Consider the following 13,909-nt stretch of genomic DNA (forward strand, 5'->3'; position numbering starts at 1 on the left):
CCCAGCTCCTCAGGGAACCTGGGAATTAAGCATCATGTGCCCGGTTCCTTGCTCTGCGCTTGCCAGATAAACACCTCCGTTCTTCACCTCCACCCCAACCCCACCCCTGCTGCAGTGTCAGGGATCTGGCCTCACAGCCGTGCAGGACAAAGAGGACTCAAGTCCAAGTTCTTAGACAGGAGAAGAAGGTTCCAGAAGGTCAGGCAGTGAGACTGGGATCCCTCCCACTGGGAAAGGACCACCCTGGCTGGCAACCTGGATACCTCTTCTTGGACCAAGCCACCACTCTGACATAACCTTTTAAAACGTGGCAGTAAGAAAGACACCATTTGTCAGCTGAATCTCAGGTTTCTTCCTGTAGCCTTTGATTTGGTCAATAAAAAGGCTTCCTGAAATTTGGCAACTGCATGGACAGCTTTCCCTAGGCACTTTGCGCTGGGCCTTGTGTGATGCAAGCGGTTTTCCTGGGCCCAGAGATGGGCAATGGACAAGTGCTTCCACCCACTGTCCCCTGCCTCTGCGGTGCAGGGCCTGGCCCTCGCTGCCCACCTTCTATGCAAGGACCACCGGAGGCCTTTGGGGCTCCTGGGAGGGTCCCTCTCCTGCCCCCAATGTGAGACTGGCAGGTAGCTAGTTTGGAATCACCGTCCCATGTGCCCACCCCTTGTGTAATACTGAAACTGAGCCCCCAGCATCTTCCTTAGCCCAAGGTGGCCTGGCTTGCCCTTTATCAAAAGGAATTCACTGCCTTGAGGGATCGGTACAGCTGGCCTGACAAGGTTCTAATTACCAGACTCAAGGAGGCCTGTGCTTTTCCCATAGATAAGAACCCTGATGGCCAGTGTTGTCCTGGGGTGATCTGTGTAGGCGAATTCCAGAAGGTAGCTGCCAGCTGCACAGAACCCCTAGACCAGCTGGAGCCACCTGGCCATCATAAATTCCCTAAATGACAGCATCACTGACCAATCAGAGCAAAGTCACAAGCACCACTGACCAACCAGCAACTTGGACACAAGCTGATCATGCACCTCTCAGCCCCAACTTGAATCCATAAGAACCTTCACCCCTAACTCCTCGGGGATCCCGGGCTGCCTGGCTCCCAGCTCTGCACTTTGCAATAAACACCTGCTTTCTTCCCGCATCTCGATGTCAGTGATTGGCTTTCTGCACGTCGGGTGAGCGGATTCAGTTTGGGGGTTCTGCAGCGATGCCTCCAGCCAGTTTGGGGTGTTGTTCGGCACCAATACTATCCTGCGACTTGTCAATCAAAACACCCCCTTTCCCTGGGATTCATCTGTTATTTTTTTTTAATGGAAGTGTCGTAAAACTCCCAGGTGGCTTCCTGCCTGTAGAGGCACCCCACTTCGACCTCATAAGAGAGTTCAGCAGCTTTGCCCTGGCCCAGCCTCAGCTGTTGCAGAAATCTGGGGAGTGAACCTGACCTGTGGATGAAGGATCTCTCTCTCTCTCTGCTTCTGTGACTTTCAAATAAATTAATCCCACCCCCCCCCAATTTTTTTTCTTGCTTTGCTTGTCCCTAGGACCACTTCCAGGGACTGTAAATGCTTGCTTTCCTGTTGCCTGTGTTTCTAACTTCCCCCATGTCACGGGGAGCAGGTGGGTGGATGTCCCGTGCTACTGCATTCACCTGGCTGGAAGCCCACAGGGTAGGGGAGAGGGTTGGGATCCTTCCCTTCACAGAGGCGAGGCCCTCCAGCACTTGGTCAGTAGCTGCATCCATCACCTCCCACTGTGAGTGTGGGTGACACTGGTCTCTTCTCCATGTAGCCACCTGGCTGACTCCAATTTCCAAGAAGTCACAGATGTTCTTTCCCTTTGGATAGCAATGACAACCACAGCCCTCTCTACCCCTCACTGAGGCAGGCCTCTCCAACCCGCTGGGTCCCCTGTGAGCTGCAGCTGTGGTCTGACCAGCTGGAGGTGATCATCAGCTGACTGGGGCTGTGCTTCCTGAGGTCCTGAGTGCCTTGGAACCAGAGCCCGCCGAAGCAGGACAGGCCCATTTGGTCCAGCAGCTTTCAACCCCGGTCGCCCATGACAACGAAATGGAGAGTTGCAAAAATATCAGTGTCCGAGTCTTCCCTCCCCTGCTCCAAGCCCATTAAATCAGAATCTCTGAGCGTGGGCCTGGACACCGGTGTTCCTGAAAGTTTTTCAGGAGAGTCAAGTGGTCAGCTGAGGCTGAGAACCACTGCTCTCATCTCACCCCTCCCACACTACTCTTTTAAAAGATTTATTGGAAAGTCAGAGAGAGAGAGAGAGAGAGAGAGAGAGAGAGAGAGAGAGAGAAACCTTCCATCTGCTAGTTCAACTCCCCCAGATGGCCACAATGGCCAGGACTGGGCCAAGCCAGGGGTCAGAAGCTTCTTCAGGGTCTCCCATGAAGAAGTGACCCAAGCACCTGGGGCACTTCTGCTGCTTTTCCTGGCACATTAGCATGAAGTTGGATTGGAAGTGGCATATCTGGGATACAAGCCAGCACCCATATGGAATGCTGGCATTGCAGGTGTTGGTTTTAACTGCTACGCCACAGCGCTGGCCCCTCATCTCATCCCTTCATTGTACTGATGTCCAGTGCTTTTGTCAGGGCTCTCCAGAGAGACAGAACCCATGTAACTGATGGAGACAGAGAGAGACAGAGGGGTTGAGGAGAGGCAGAAGGACTTACTATGAGTGTTGACTGACGTGACCGTGAGGCAGCGAAGTCACACCAGGAGGCTACCTGGAAGTCATTGGCATGGCTCAATCCAAGTCCCAAGGCCTTCTGAGGATATAATTATCAGTCCAAGGCCAGAGGTCAGAGGACCTGGATTTCTGGCATCCAGGGACAGGAGGCAGAGAGAAGATTCCCATTCCCCCTGCCTTTTTGTTCCATCTGGGCTCCCTAATAGTGGATGCTGTTGTTCCCACTGAAATGTGGATTTGCCACTCAGCCCACGCACTCCCATGCCATGCTCAGACACCCAGAAACACAGATTTGCCAGCTGGGCACCCCTCTCTCCAGTCAGTCTTGACAATCCACATTAACCATCACACCGTGAGAGAAGTGACCCGCCCCATGCCACACAGATCGCTAGAGTCAGTTCAGGAGTAATTTCCACATCTTCCTCTGACCACCAGTCCTTTTGGATTTCAAATCAGGGCATTCAAACTTACTCCTCTGTGTCCATCAATGACACCGATAAGGTGAGCCGAGGACCAAGCCTCTTGCTGCTCACTGCAATTCATGGTTCTTCAGCAGCCTGTGTGCTCACTCTGTGCTGGAGCAACACCTCTTGGTTCTCCAGCTACTTCTGGGGGTGTGGGAGCAGGGGGCTCACAACAGCCCCCACACCCAGCAGGTGTCAAGGCAGTTGCCCTGCAGGAACAGAGGAGAAGGTGGGGGGTGAAGCATGCGGGTTTTGGAGTCAGACCGAGGGCTGAGTCCTGGTGGCATAATCTTTCCTCTCTCCTGTAGCTCCAGCTAAACGCTTCTAACTCCCCAGCTGGCTTCACTGGGTCCCTGGCTAGCACAGGCTCCTTCCAAGGCTCTGAGAAAGCCTGCCACGGTTTTACAGCCACATAGTTTAATTCTCATTCTTAAAAAGAGTAAGAACTCTGCCATCCCCACCCTCCATCCACACACACATTTTATCAGCTTCAGACCTCAGAAAACTCAGGTCTGCTCCTTTCCTCCCCACACTTCAGGAGTTAAGTAGGATACAGCATGTGGCGTACAAGGCATACAATAGGTGCTCCATAAATGTTACTACTCTCCAGAGCAACCCAGAGAAGGGACAGGAGGCCAGACAGGACAGCAGGCTGGTGCATTGGTTGCAAGCCCCTTTAATGTCCCATATGTTGCTACCAAGAGCAGCCGCTGGGGGGCGCGGGCTAAGGGGCCGGGCTCTCGGGCGCCGCCTCCTTTTCCTCGATGTGGCTGTGGATCCAGTCGAGGTAACGGCTGACTTTGGTGTAAACGCCGTAGTTGTTGAGGTCCCCGCAGCCCTCGCCCCAGCTCACCAGCCCCACCAAGAACCAGGTGCCTCGGAAGGAGGCGACCATGGGTCCCCCGCTGTCGCCGTCGCAGGCGTCGCGCCGGTCCCCGAGGATGCCCGCGCACAGCATGTTCTCAGAGATGATGTTACTCATGACCTGCTCGCACTCGTTTTGCGGGGCCACTGGGACGGTGATGAAGTTGAGGATGAAGGTGCGGTTCCTCTTGGCCTCCTTCTCTCGGCTGCTGTGGTAGCCCCAGCCCGTCACCACGGTCTCCTGGCCGGCCTGCATGAGCTCTCGCTCGGCGAGGCCGTTGTCCGGGAGGCAGATGGGTACGATGGTCTGCGAGAGGGTGGCAGGCTGGGCCAGGCGCAGCAGCGCGATGTCGTTGTCTGTGGTACTCCGACTGTAGTTGGGGTGAATGAGGACCTCCTGGATGTTCAGGTCCAGCTCCCACCTCTCCTTGCGCCTCAGGTCATACTCACCTGCAGGCAGAGGGCGCTGTGGGAGCCGGCTGGGAGCCCCACAACCTGTCTGCACATCCCAAGCCATCTGCCCTAGATCCCCCATCAAGGGTGACTTTTCTGCCAGAGCGGGGTGGCCTAAAAGGGGCTAATGGCAGGAAGGCAACAGGCAAGAGGGAAACCAGAGGACCTGGACACATGTGGACCCAGAAGCATGGAGCCGCTTTAGTGGAGAGACAAGGGCAGGGGCAGCGGGCGTCAGAGAGAGGGACCAACGGGATCCTCTTCTGGGGCGGGACTGATGCGACCAGGGAGGGAGGGCTTGGAGCATCTAAGCTGAGCCCTGGGGGGGGGGGGCGGCTGCCCCATGGGTGTGCCGAAGGCCATTGAAGGCAGTGTGAGCTTGGCTGTTCTCGACACACCTTTCCCTTGTTTTCTGCCCAGGATCATGTGGGTACTTGTAACATTTACGAGCCATACAAAATTATCCACTTGAAAAAGAGCCTGCTGGGGGCTGGTGCTGTGGTGTAGCAGGTAAAGCCTCCACTTGCGGGTGCCGGCATCCCATATGGGCACCAGTTCGAGTCCCAGCTGCTCCACTTCTCTCTCTTACTCCCTTCTCTCTTCTCTCTCTCTCTCTCTAACTCTGCCTTTCAAATAAATAAATAAAATCTTTTTTTTTTTTAAGTGAGCCTGCTGCAGATGTATTTTGAATTTCAAGTCCCACCTGTGGTTGCCTTGGCAGGGCTGGACCCAGTGATTTTGTGGGCCTTACATGGGTCCTGGAAGGGTCTACATTCATGGCCCTGGACCCCCAGATGGCTGGGGAGGAAGCTGATGGCTTTGGCAGATGCCTAGTGCCTGCAGCACATCTCCATCCCCATCAGTCAGTGTGAGGTTGGCCCTGAGGTCAAAGGCTTAAGGATCACTGCACCCAAGGGTGCTCAGGACCCCACACAGCTTGCTCCAATTGAGGATGTATGTGAGCCCCTCACTTGAAACATGTGTGCCCAGATTTAAAGAGGGTTCCAGAGCACCCTCTTCCACCTACAAAACACTAGGTGTCACAGGGCTGGGCAGGGAGGGCCCACCTCAGCTTCCTCCTTCAAACACCACCTGTGGAGATCAAGCAGCACCTTGCTCCTGCACCCTGGAGACCGGGGTCTCCCAAACCTGGATAGCCTACCTGTCCAGAGGTTCTCCACCCCCTGGCTCCCTCAGCCTCCTGCTGTCTGGTCCTAGCCCGCACCTAGCCTGACGAAGAGCTTCTTGGGTTCCTCCATGCAGTGGGCCGCAGTCAGCACCCAGGACACGTGGATGAGCACCGCTCCGCAGGCCAGCTTCTTCTTGGAGTCCAACAAGATGACCTGGAATGGAGGAGAGGAGGCCACAGCTCCCAGTCCAGGGCTGCTGGGCCTCCCCTGGCCCCCGGGGTACACTGTCAAGTGCTTTCCTGGGTTCCCTGGCCACATGAGCATCCTTAGATGGATGGCTGTTTTCTAGAATTTTCTACTTCTGCACATGTTACAGCACTGGTCTGTCTGGGGCTAGACCTTGAGCCCTCTGGGAAGGTTTTCTGGCCCCCAGGTTGCCTTGGGTATTTGCATTGGGCCTCCCTCAGCTCCTGTCCTGATGACCACCCTGACTCTGATCCCACAGGTCGCCCTGTGCTAAGGATCCTGACACTGCCGGAATCTGTGAGCTCCCCAAGGCTCACCTGTTCATTTCTGTACATGCCTCCCCTTAGGGTAAGGGTTAGGATTAGGGTTAGGGTAAGGAATCCCCCCTCACCAGTGCCTGGCAGACACAGGAGCCAAATAAGTTCCCATGCTGAGGCTACGGAGGTCCTCAGGGGTCAGCCCTCCCTCCCATTAGCAGGGCCTCTACTTAAAACCCCAGCAGCATGGGGCTGGCAGTGTAGTGCAGCAGGTTTAGCTGCCACCTGTGACACCAGCATCCCATTTTGGAACCCCAGTTCGAGTCCCAGCTGCTCCACTTCCCATCCAGCTCACTGCTAATGCACCTGGGAAAGCAGGAGAATATGATCCAAGTGCTTGGGCCCCTGCCACCCACGTGGGAGACCCAGATGGAGTTCTAGACTCCTGACTTTGGCCTGATCCAGCCATGGCCATTGTGGCTATGTGGGGAATGAGCCAGTGTCCCTGTCCCAGTCTCTGTCCCTGCAGCCTGAGCAGATATCCCAGTAGGGGCCCAGAGACCCCGACCCAGCAAAGGAGAGAGGCAGCCGCTGCCCCTCCTCTTACCTGCCAGGGGCTGTCTCCCCGCCTGGTCAGCTTCCCATCAATAAGCCGTGGATCCACTTCATCCATCTCGTCGACTTGTTCTAGATCACGCTTGACGTTACCGCGTTTCTTCTCGATTCTCTTCCAGCCCAGCCTCCCGCAAGGGAATCTCACTGAAGGCAGGGGGAGGCGATGAGGAGCCCGCCTGGCTCTATTCCCATGACTGCCCTCCCGCCTCAGTCCTCCTCCTGCTGCAAACCAGTTTGCCACCAAGTAGGGCTCAGGAGACAAACACTGCTGAGAACCCCTCCAGTCCCTGAGTCAGTCAGCAAACATCGCCACCTACTGGCGAGAGGCAGACCTAGGGCTGTCATTCCCATTTTACACACACACAGGTTGTTCATCACACCCAGGGCTGTTGGGAGTAATCCCTGAGATGCTTAACGAAGTTCTCAGGCTGTGAGGCTGCTGACAGAGAAGGGGAATTATGGGCAGAAGGAGCTGGGCCCTGCTGGAGAACCCCAAGATAGCCTCTGCCGAGAGGACAGGACACATCTTGCAGAACTTTGTCAGGCTGAAGGAGATGGACTCAGCGGCAGTGGGAAACTAGCAGAGGGAGTGACCGCCTGGTGACAGAGACCGCCGAGGAGATGGTAGAAGCAAAATTCCAGCAGCTGGACTGCAGGGGCATGTGCAACGGACTCGGCAGACGGAGAAAACAAAAACCTCAACCCACACCAGGAGTGCCCAGAAATGGATGCATTGCACCACAGACGGCAGGAGGCCTGGGTGCCTCGGAGGGAAGCAGTGCAGGTGTGACCGCAGGTGGGGGCCGTGTCGGGCACTGGGGAGAGAAACTGCTAAGCCCGCCTTAGTGGCCCGACTCCCCTCTGCACCCGTGCCAAAGTCCATCCCCCTGCACCACGTGAACTTGGTGGCCTACAGGGAGTTACGCAACCGTCTGCAGAGTGCCAGTCACTAGCTCCCCTAGGGGTCAGAAGCCAGGCGGGAGCCTCACCCCAAGGATCTGGGTGGAAGGAAAGGGGAAAATCAGCGCAAACTCAGGATGGGTGGAGAAGGATGCTGGAGGCGGCCCCAGATCCGGCTCACGCTTGGGAGGCAGCTATGGGCTCCTACTGCAAGAGGTGACCCCAGGGGAGCAGAGGCACCTGCAGGAAGGCCAGCCAGCGAGGGACAGCGAAGGCGGGAACTTCTCCATTCCAGGCGTTGGGGCAGGGGGCATATCTGCGGATACTCTAAGGCTGATCCCGTTTCCGGCTCGCCCCCAGGAGTTCCCTGGAGTCCCCCCACGCCCTGGAGCACCCCAGTGGGATCCCTGAGCGGGCTGGGGCCCTCACCTGCTGGCTCGCACTGCAGGTGGTCGTCCGCCAGTTCATAGCCCGGGGCGCAGCTGCAGCTGCGCCCGGCCTCCTCCTCCAGGCAGTAGTGGGCGCAGCCACCGTTGTCCACAGAGCAGTTGGAGAAGCGAACCTCTGCGCGGACCGGGTGGAGAGAGCGGCGAGGGCCAGCGGTAGCGCAGCGCCCCGGTCCCGCCACCCGCAGGGGCCCCGCCGCCCGCCTGGCACCCCCAGCTTACCGTACTGGCAGAAGCTGCCCTCCCAGCCGCCATGGCATTGGCAGCTGAAGCCGCCGATGCTGTCGGCGCAGGTGCCATGGCCGCAGCACTGGCTGGAGCACGGGTGCTCAGAGGGCAGAGCCGCGCACTGGTCACCGTCTGCCACGCAGGGCGGAGTGCAGGGGCGGCGATGAGGGTCACGGGTGCCTCCAGCCCCCTCCCGCATCCCTAGCGGCCCAGAGACCCCGAAGGGAGGGGGCTCCGGCAGCCCAACCCCGGTGCCTCGAAAGCACTCACCGACGTACTTGTACCAGAAGGCCAGCTGTGGAGAGACGGGCGGCGTCAGCGGCCCTGAGTGCAGGGAGCGTCTCCCCGCTGTGACCCAGGTGGGGCAGGGGGCTCCGGACAAACAGGGATCGCCAGCCTCCAGGACCTCGGGTTCCCTGCGCACTCTCCCCATGCTGTGGCCCCTTGCTATCACTCACACAGTACCATAACAGACACAGATTCCTCTGCCTCCCTCCAGCCCCTGCACGTCCTATCCATTCTGGCTTTGGGTACCTCTCTTGCAGCCTGGCTTGCCCTAAACCAGTGGTGTACACCGAGCTGCTGAGACATGGGTTACAGGTTCAGAAATTCTGGGGAGGCAGAGTCTGTGTTTCTAACCAGACCTCAGGTGCCACTCCGACTGCTGGCTCTGAGCTCAGATTTTCTGCCTGAGCATTCGAACTGAGACACAGCGAGAGTATGTGATGAGAGACAGTGGGGGGCGGGGTCTTGGTCACACACAGCCTGGTCTGCAGGCAGATGCATGGGTGGGAGCAGAGATGGTGGCCTTCTGGTCATACAGAGAGCAAGAGTGAGAGTGAGAATGAGAGGGAGAGAGAGAGAGAAAGGCAGTGGTGGCCAGTGGTGGCTGCAGGTACAGAAGGACTGAACTGCCTTGGAGAGACAGAGAGAGAAAGAGAGAGGGAGGGAGAGAGGAGACAGTGGTGGCCAGTGGCGGCTGCAGGTGGACTGAGCTGCCTACAGTGGTGGCAGCTGAGAATCCCAGCCCGGGCTACGCCATGCTCTGTTTTTCTTGGAGCTCACTTTGGAGTTCTGTTTCTGATAGTAGTGTGTAGGACCACAGGGCCAGCATCCATTTATTACCCATGGCAAGCTGGGAGGAGCAGATGCTGGGGTCTGTCACTTCCCCATGCCCCTAGGAGGGCATCAGTGGTCAGTCCCCACCTGCTCTCCCAGGCCCCCACCCCCACCCCACCTCATGCTCTGGGCCTCCCAGGCGCCCTTACCGTGTCGTCCACACTCTGGAAAATCTCCTTGGCCTCCTCTAAGTCGCAGACCTCCTCCACGCACTCGCGCTCCAGGCTGCTGGGCCGCAGCTCCTCCAGGAAGGAGTTGGCACGCTTGCGGATGCGCAGCACGTGGTGGGCATGCTCACGGCTCGCGAACACCGAGTCTGGTTTTGGAGGGGCAGGGGACTCACTGTGGTGGAGGGGCCTGAGGGGGGCTCCAAGGCAGCAAGCTAGGGGGGCCCCAGCCTGGGGAGGTCTCACCTTGGGTCCCCAGGATAAGGACACTCTGCCCTGCTCCTCCCCAGGAAGCCGGCTGCACCGTGGGACAGGAGCCTTGACTACACAAGGACAGCCCCTCCCCACTTTGAACCCCAAGCTGACCTCTGTGTGACCTTGAGCCGGTGTCTTTACCTCTCTAAACCTCAGTTTAGTCATCTGAAAAATGGGGAGATCATCACACTGCTACAGTGCCTAGCACAGGGACAAAAGCCAGATGTGGCTGCTGCCCCTGTGGACATAACAGTTCAGTGGTCTCTGCATCCTCCCGATGCAGCCGATGCAGCTTCATCTTGCTAGGCCACTCCATCCGCCTCCCCACCCCCTCCTGAGAGTCCCCCTGCTCCTCCTGGGACACCTGGTCAACAGTCACCCAGTGAATGCTGCCGGATGTCTTCTGGGCGCTAAGAGGTGTTTGTCTTAGGTACATGAGGCAGCTAGGAGGGAGTGATGGAGTTAGGGGAGTGAGCAGGTCGGGTGGATGGAAGGGGATCCCAGGGGAAGGTGTGCCTAAGCTGAGTCTGACCCACAGGTGCAGTGGGGGTGTGTGTGAGGGGGTGGTGGGAAAGGGTGCCCCAGGCAGACAAGCAGTTCAAGAAGAGGCACAAAAGCAAGAGAGAGCCCCAGGGGTTCTGTGGGTCTGCCGGGGAGTCGTGGCCTCCTCCTCCTCATGGCTTGGGAACCAGGGACGGGGTTGGGGCAGGGGGGTGAAGAGGCAGGTGGGGGCTGTTTTCAGGATAAAGTATCATGTTGGGCAGTGTGTATGCTGGCTTGAGTCCAGGGTCTTCACAGTTGGGGGTTAAGGGGGAAGGGGTTGGTGGGGGAAGGTCTAGGGGGCTCTGTGACCCACCCCCAGGGTCCAGAAAGGAGCTTGAGGCCATAAGACAGTGCACCCTCCAAGCCCCTCTGACGACTCCCCCAGGGGGCCTACCTGGGACTCCACCCCATCCCGCCTGCCCCTCATCTCGCTTGAGGCTCCCAGGAGCAGGTACAAGGGCAGGTGCTGGTGAGGACCTGGCGGAGGGCTTGGGGGTCTGGGTGTGGGGTGGAGACGGCCTTACCAGGAGGAGCTGGAGTGCTGGAAGTCCCCCAGGTGGCCACGAACAGCAAGAGGCCTGCAAGCTGCCACATTCTGGAGTTGCTGGCACCTGTCTGAGGAGGACGTCTGAGCTCCTGGCAGCCCCTTCAGCCACTGCTCTGCCTCCCCCGCATAGGCATGGAGCTGAATTCAAGGGCCCTCCCAGGGGTGCTGACGGTCAGGGAGCTGGGGGGCTGAGGTTCCTCATTCACTGAGAGCCCCCTAGAGCCTCAGCCCCCTTTTCTATCCAAGGCTGGGATGGTGTAGCTGCCTTTGTGCATGGGAAGGGCCCAGGAGCCTTGCAAAATTCAGAGGGGACTCAGCTCTTGAACGTCTGGTACACAAAGGTGTGAGGCCTTCCTGGCTTCATCTTTAGAGGGCGGTGGGCACTGTGCCTTTGCAGGTCTGTCTGCTTCCTGGGCTAAGAACAGCTGGCACAGGTTGCACACTTAGGGTGTCTCTCAAGCTGTCTGTACATGAGTCAGAGGCCAGGTCCCAGAGCTCAACCTTCCATTGCCAAACCCAGCTCCAGCTGTCCTGGCGGGCAAGGTGTTTTACCATCCCATGACTCAGTTCTCTCCTTCGAAAAATGGGCAGAATCACTGTTTCTGCCCTAGAGGATGCTGGTGGGAATCAAATGAGTTAATCCACTTAAAGCTCTTAAAACAGGCTTTGGGGGCTGGCGTTGCAGCATAACAGGTAAAGCCACTGCTTGTGAGGCTGGCATCTCAAATTGGCACTGGTTCGAGTCCTGAATGCTCTACTTCCTGATCCAGCTCCCTCCTAGTACTCCTGGGAAAGCAGTGGAAGACGGCCCAAGTGCTTGGGCTCCTGCATCCATGTGGGAGACGCTGAAGAAGCTCCTGGCTCCTGCCTTCTGCTTGGCCCAGGCCTGGCTGTTGTGGCCTTCTGGGGAGTGAACCAATGGATGGGAAGATCTTTCTGTAACTCTTCCAAATGCATAAATAAATCTTTAAAAAATATAAAATAAAAAATAGGGATTGAATATAGCAAATGCTCAATGAATAGTTTTTTGTTTCAGCCAAGGACATGGGCATTAAGGTTGTCACCCACATTTCACAGAGGGTGAAACAGGCTCAGCAGAGGCAAGTTGCTTACTAAAAATCCATAACCAGGGGGCATAGCGGGTAAAGCCAGCACCTGCAGTGCCAGCATCCCATATGGACTCCTGTTCAAGTCCCGGCTGCTCCACTTCGGACCCAGCTCTCTGCTTTGGCCTGGGAAAGCAGTGGAAGATGGCCCAGGTCCTTGGGCCTTGCACCTGCCTAGGAGACCTGGAGGAAGGTCCTGGCTCCTGGCTTTGGATGGGCTCAGCTCCAGCCATTGTGGCCATTTGGGGAGTGATCTAGCAGATGGAAGACCTCTCTCCTCTCTTTGTCTCTGCCTCTCTGTAACTCTGCCTTTCAAATAAGCAAATACATCTTTAAAAAAAAAACCCCACAACCAGGAGACAGCAGAGCTGGGACTCAAGCCCAGCCTATGTGGCTGCAGGCCTGGAACCTTAACCTCCGCTCCAAACCACCACACCCTCCAAGGCTGCAAATGCAGCCCTGCAGCCTGGAGACCCAGAGCCCCCAACCGGGCTAGCCTGACATTGGTCTGAGGCAGACACCCCAAGTTCAAAGGTACGGGTGGGATGGGGAGAATAAGGGGTCCTGGACGCCAAGCTCCCCCTGGGGATGGCCCTGGAGACCCCCCAGCCAACAACCACTTGCCCCAAAGTCTGGCAAGAGGAAGGCCCACGGTGAAAGGCCGCTGGGGAGTGTGGCAGCCAGGTGGGGGAGGGGCAGACAGAGCCTTGGCCATTGCCCTTGACCACAAATGTCCCCTCACCCCAAGGACCCTGGCTCAAGACTTCCACCTTCCTCACGGCTCTGCCCTTCTCTCCCCTCCCAGACCTGCCTGGAGGGGGACTTACAGGGGTGGGCCCTGGAGAAACCGCAGGTTCGTCTTCCTGCCGCCATGACAGCCTGGAACTCGGGTTAATCCATAACCAGGGGTGTTTGCTTGGCCCTTGGGGCTGGGGCCTCGCTCTGCACAGATAAACAAACAAGTGGCACTCACCCTACAGGTGCTGGCTCCACTAGCTCAGCTCGCCCAGAGCCTGCCTTCCTGCTGGGCAGCACCCTTGGTCCACAGATGTGGCCTCGTGGTAGCTTCTGAGTGGCTGGCTGAGGTCAGGGATTTTGTCCTTGTTCTGCACAGGCAATTTTTTTTAAATGATTTATTTATTTATTTGAAAGGCAGAGTTAGAGAGAGAGAGAGAGAGAGAGAGATCTTCCATCCACTGGTTCACTCCCCAAATGGCAACAACAGTCAATGTTGGGCCAGGCTGAAGCTGGGAGACTAGAACTCCATCTGGGCCTCCCAGTTGGGTGGTATAGGCCCAAGCACTTGGGCCACTCCCTGCTGCTTTCCCAGGCGCATTAGCAGGGAGCTGGATGAGATTTGGAGCAGTGGGGACTTGAACCAGTGCCCTTATGGGATGCCACTGCCGAGGGTGGTGGCTTTTCCTGCTACGCCACAAGTGCAACTCCAGAAGGAAATATTCTTCACAGAGATATTGCAGTTGGTCCACAATCGGCTTAACTGCTATTTCATCAAAACTAGGAGGTCATTAACTTTAGGTCGCACCTGTTTTATTTGCTACTGTAGAAGAAAAAAAGACTCTGACATTTATGTAACAACAGCTGTGTACTCGACAGCACCGTAGCTTCCGTGGCTCAAATCCCTACCCGATGCACACGCAGCCATTACTGGATCTTCTCCCTTCCGGATGAGGACGTGGTCATTCTGCGTTACTCACCCAGGTTCACTGAGCTGGTGGGGAGCCAATCCAGGTGAGAGGTCAGGTCTTCCTGGTCCCACTTGGCTACTTCCGTGCACAAGGGAGAAAAAAAGGAGCAGGACCCCAGAAAGGCTGCTTTCCCGGACCATAGCAGAGAGGTGGATTG

At 57.2% G+C, this 13,909-nt stretch overlaps 1 protein-coding gene across 3 annotated transcripts; it reads right to left on the minus strand.

Annotated features, from left to right (window-relative positions):
- Window positions 1-3,730: 3,730 nt before the first annotated feature.
- On the minus strand, window positions 3,731-12,934 carry PROC (protein C, inactivator of coagulation factors Va and VIIIa). Of its 3 annotated transcripts, none has more exons than XM_008258416.5 (9): window positions 12,874-12,934; window positions 10,918-11,004; window positions 9,578-9,744; window positions 8,580-8,604; window positions 8,304-8,441; window positions 8,065-8,199; window positions 6,728-6,879; window positions 5,713-5,830; window positions 3,731-4,484 (listed from the first exon to the last, which is right to left on the minus strand). In XM_008258416.5, exons 1-9 carry the CDS (start codon window positions 12,917-12,919, stop codon window positions 3,895-3,897), a joined length of 1,458 nt encoding a protein of 485 aa, XP_008256638.3. In that variant the 5' UTR covers window positions 12,920-12,934; the 3' UTR covers window positions 3,731-3,894.
- Between the last annotated feature and the right edge of the window lie 975 nt (window positions 12,935-13,909).

Source organism: Oryctolagus cuniculus, chromosome 3 (assembly GCF_051225735.1).
Source record: "Oryctolagus cuniculus isolate XC-2025 breed Fujian yellow rabbit chromosome 3, ASM5122573v1, whole genome shotgun sequence".
Classification (NCBI taxonomy): domain Eukaryota; kingdom Metazoa; phylum Chordata; class Mammalia; order Lagomorpha; family Leporidae; genus Oryctolagus; species Oryctolagus cuniculus.

Bases quoted from the DNA above. Each gene is read 5' to 3' on its own strand.
- PROC (XM_008258416.5), bottom strand. From the start codon at position 12,919: ATGGCGGCAGGAAGACGAACCTGCGGTTTCTCCAGGGCCCACCCCT. The intron at 9,745-10,917 runs GTAAGGCCGTCT...CTCCAAAACCAG, and splicing joins CAGCACTCCAGCTCCTCCTG to ACTCGGTGTTCGCGAGCCGT. The intron at 5,831-6,727 runs GTAAGAGGAGGG...CCTCCATTCCAG, and splicing joins GGGGAGACAGCCCCTGGCAG to GTCATCTTGTTGGACTCCAA.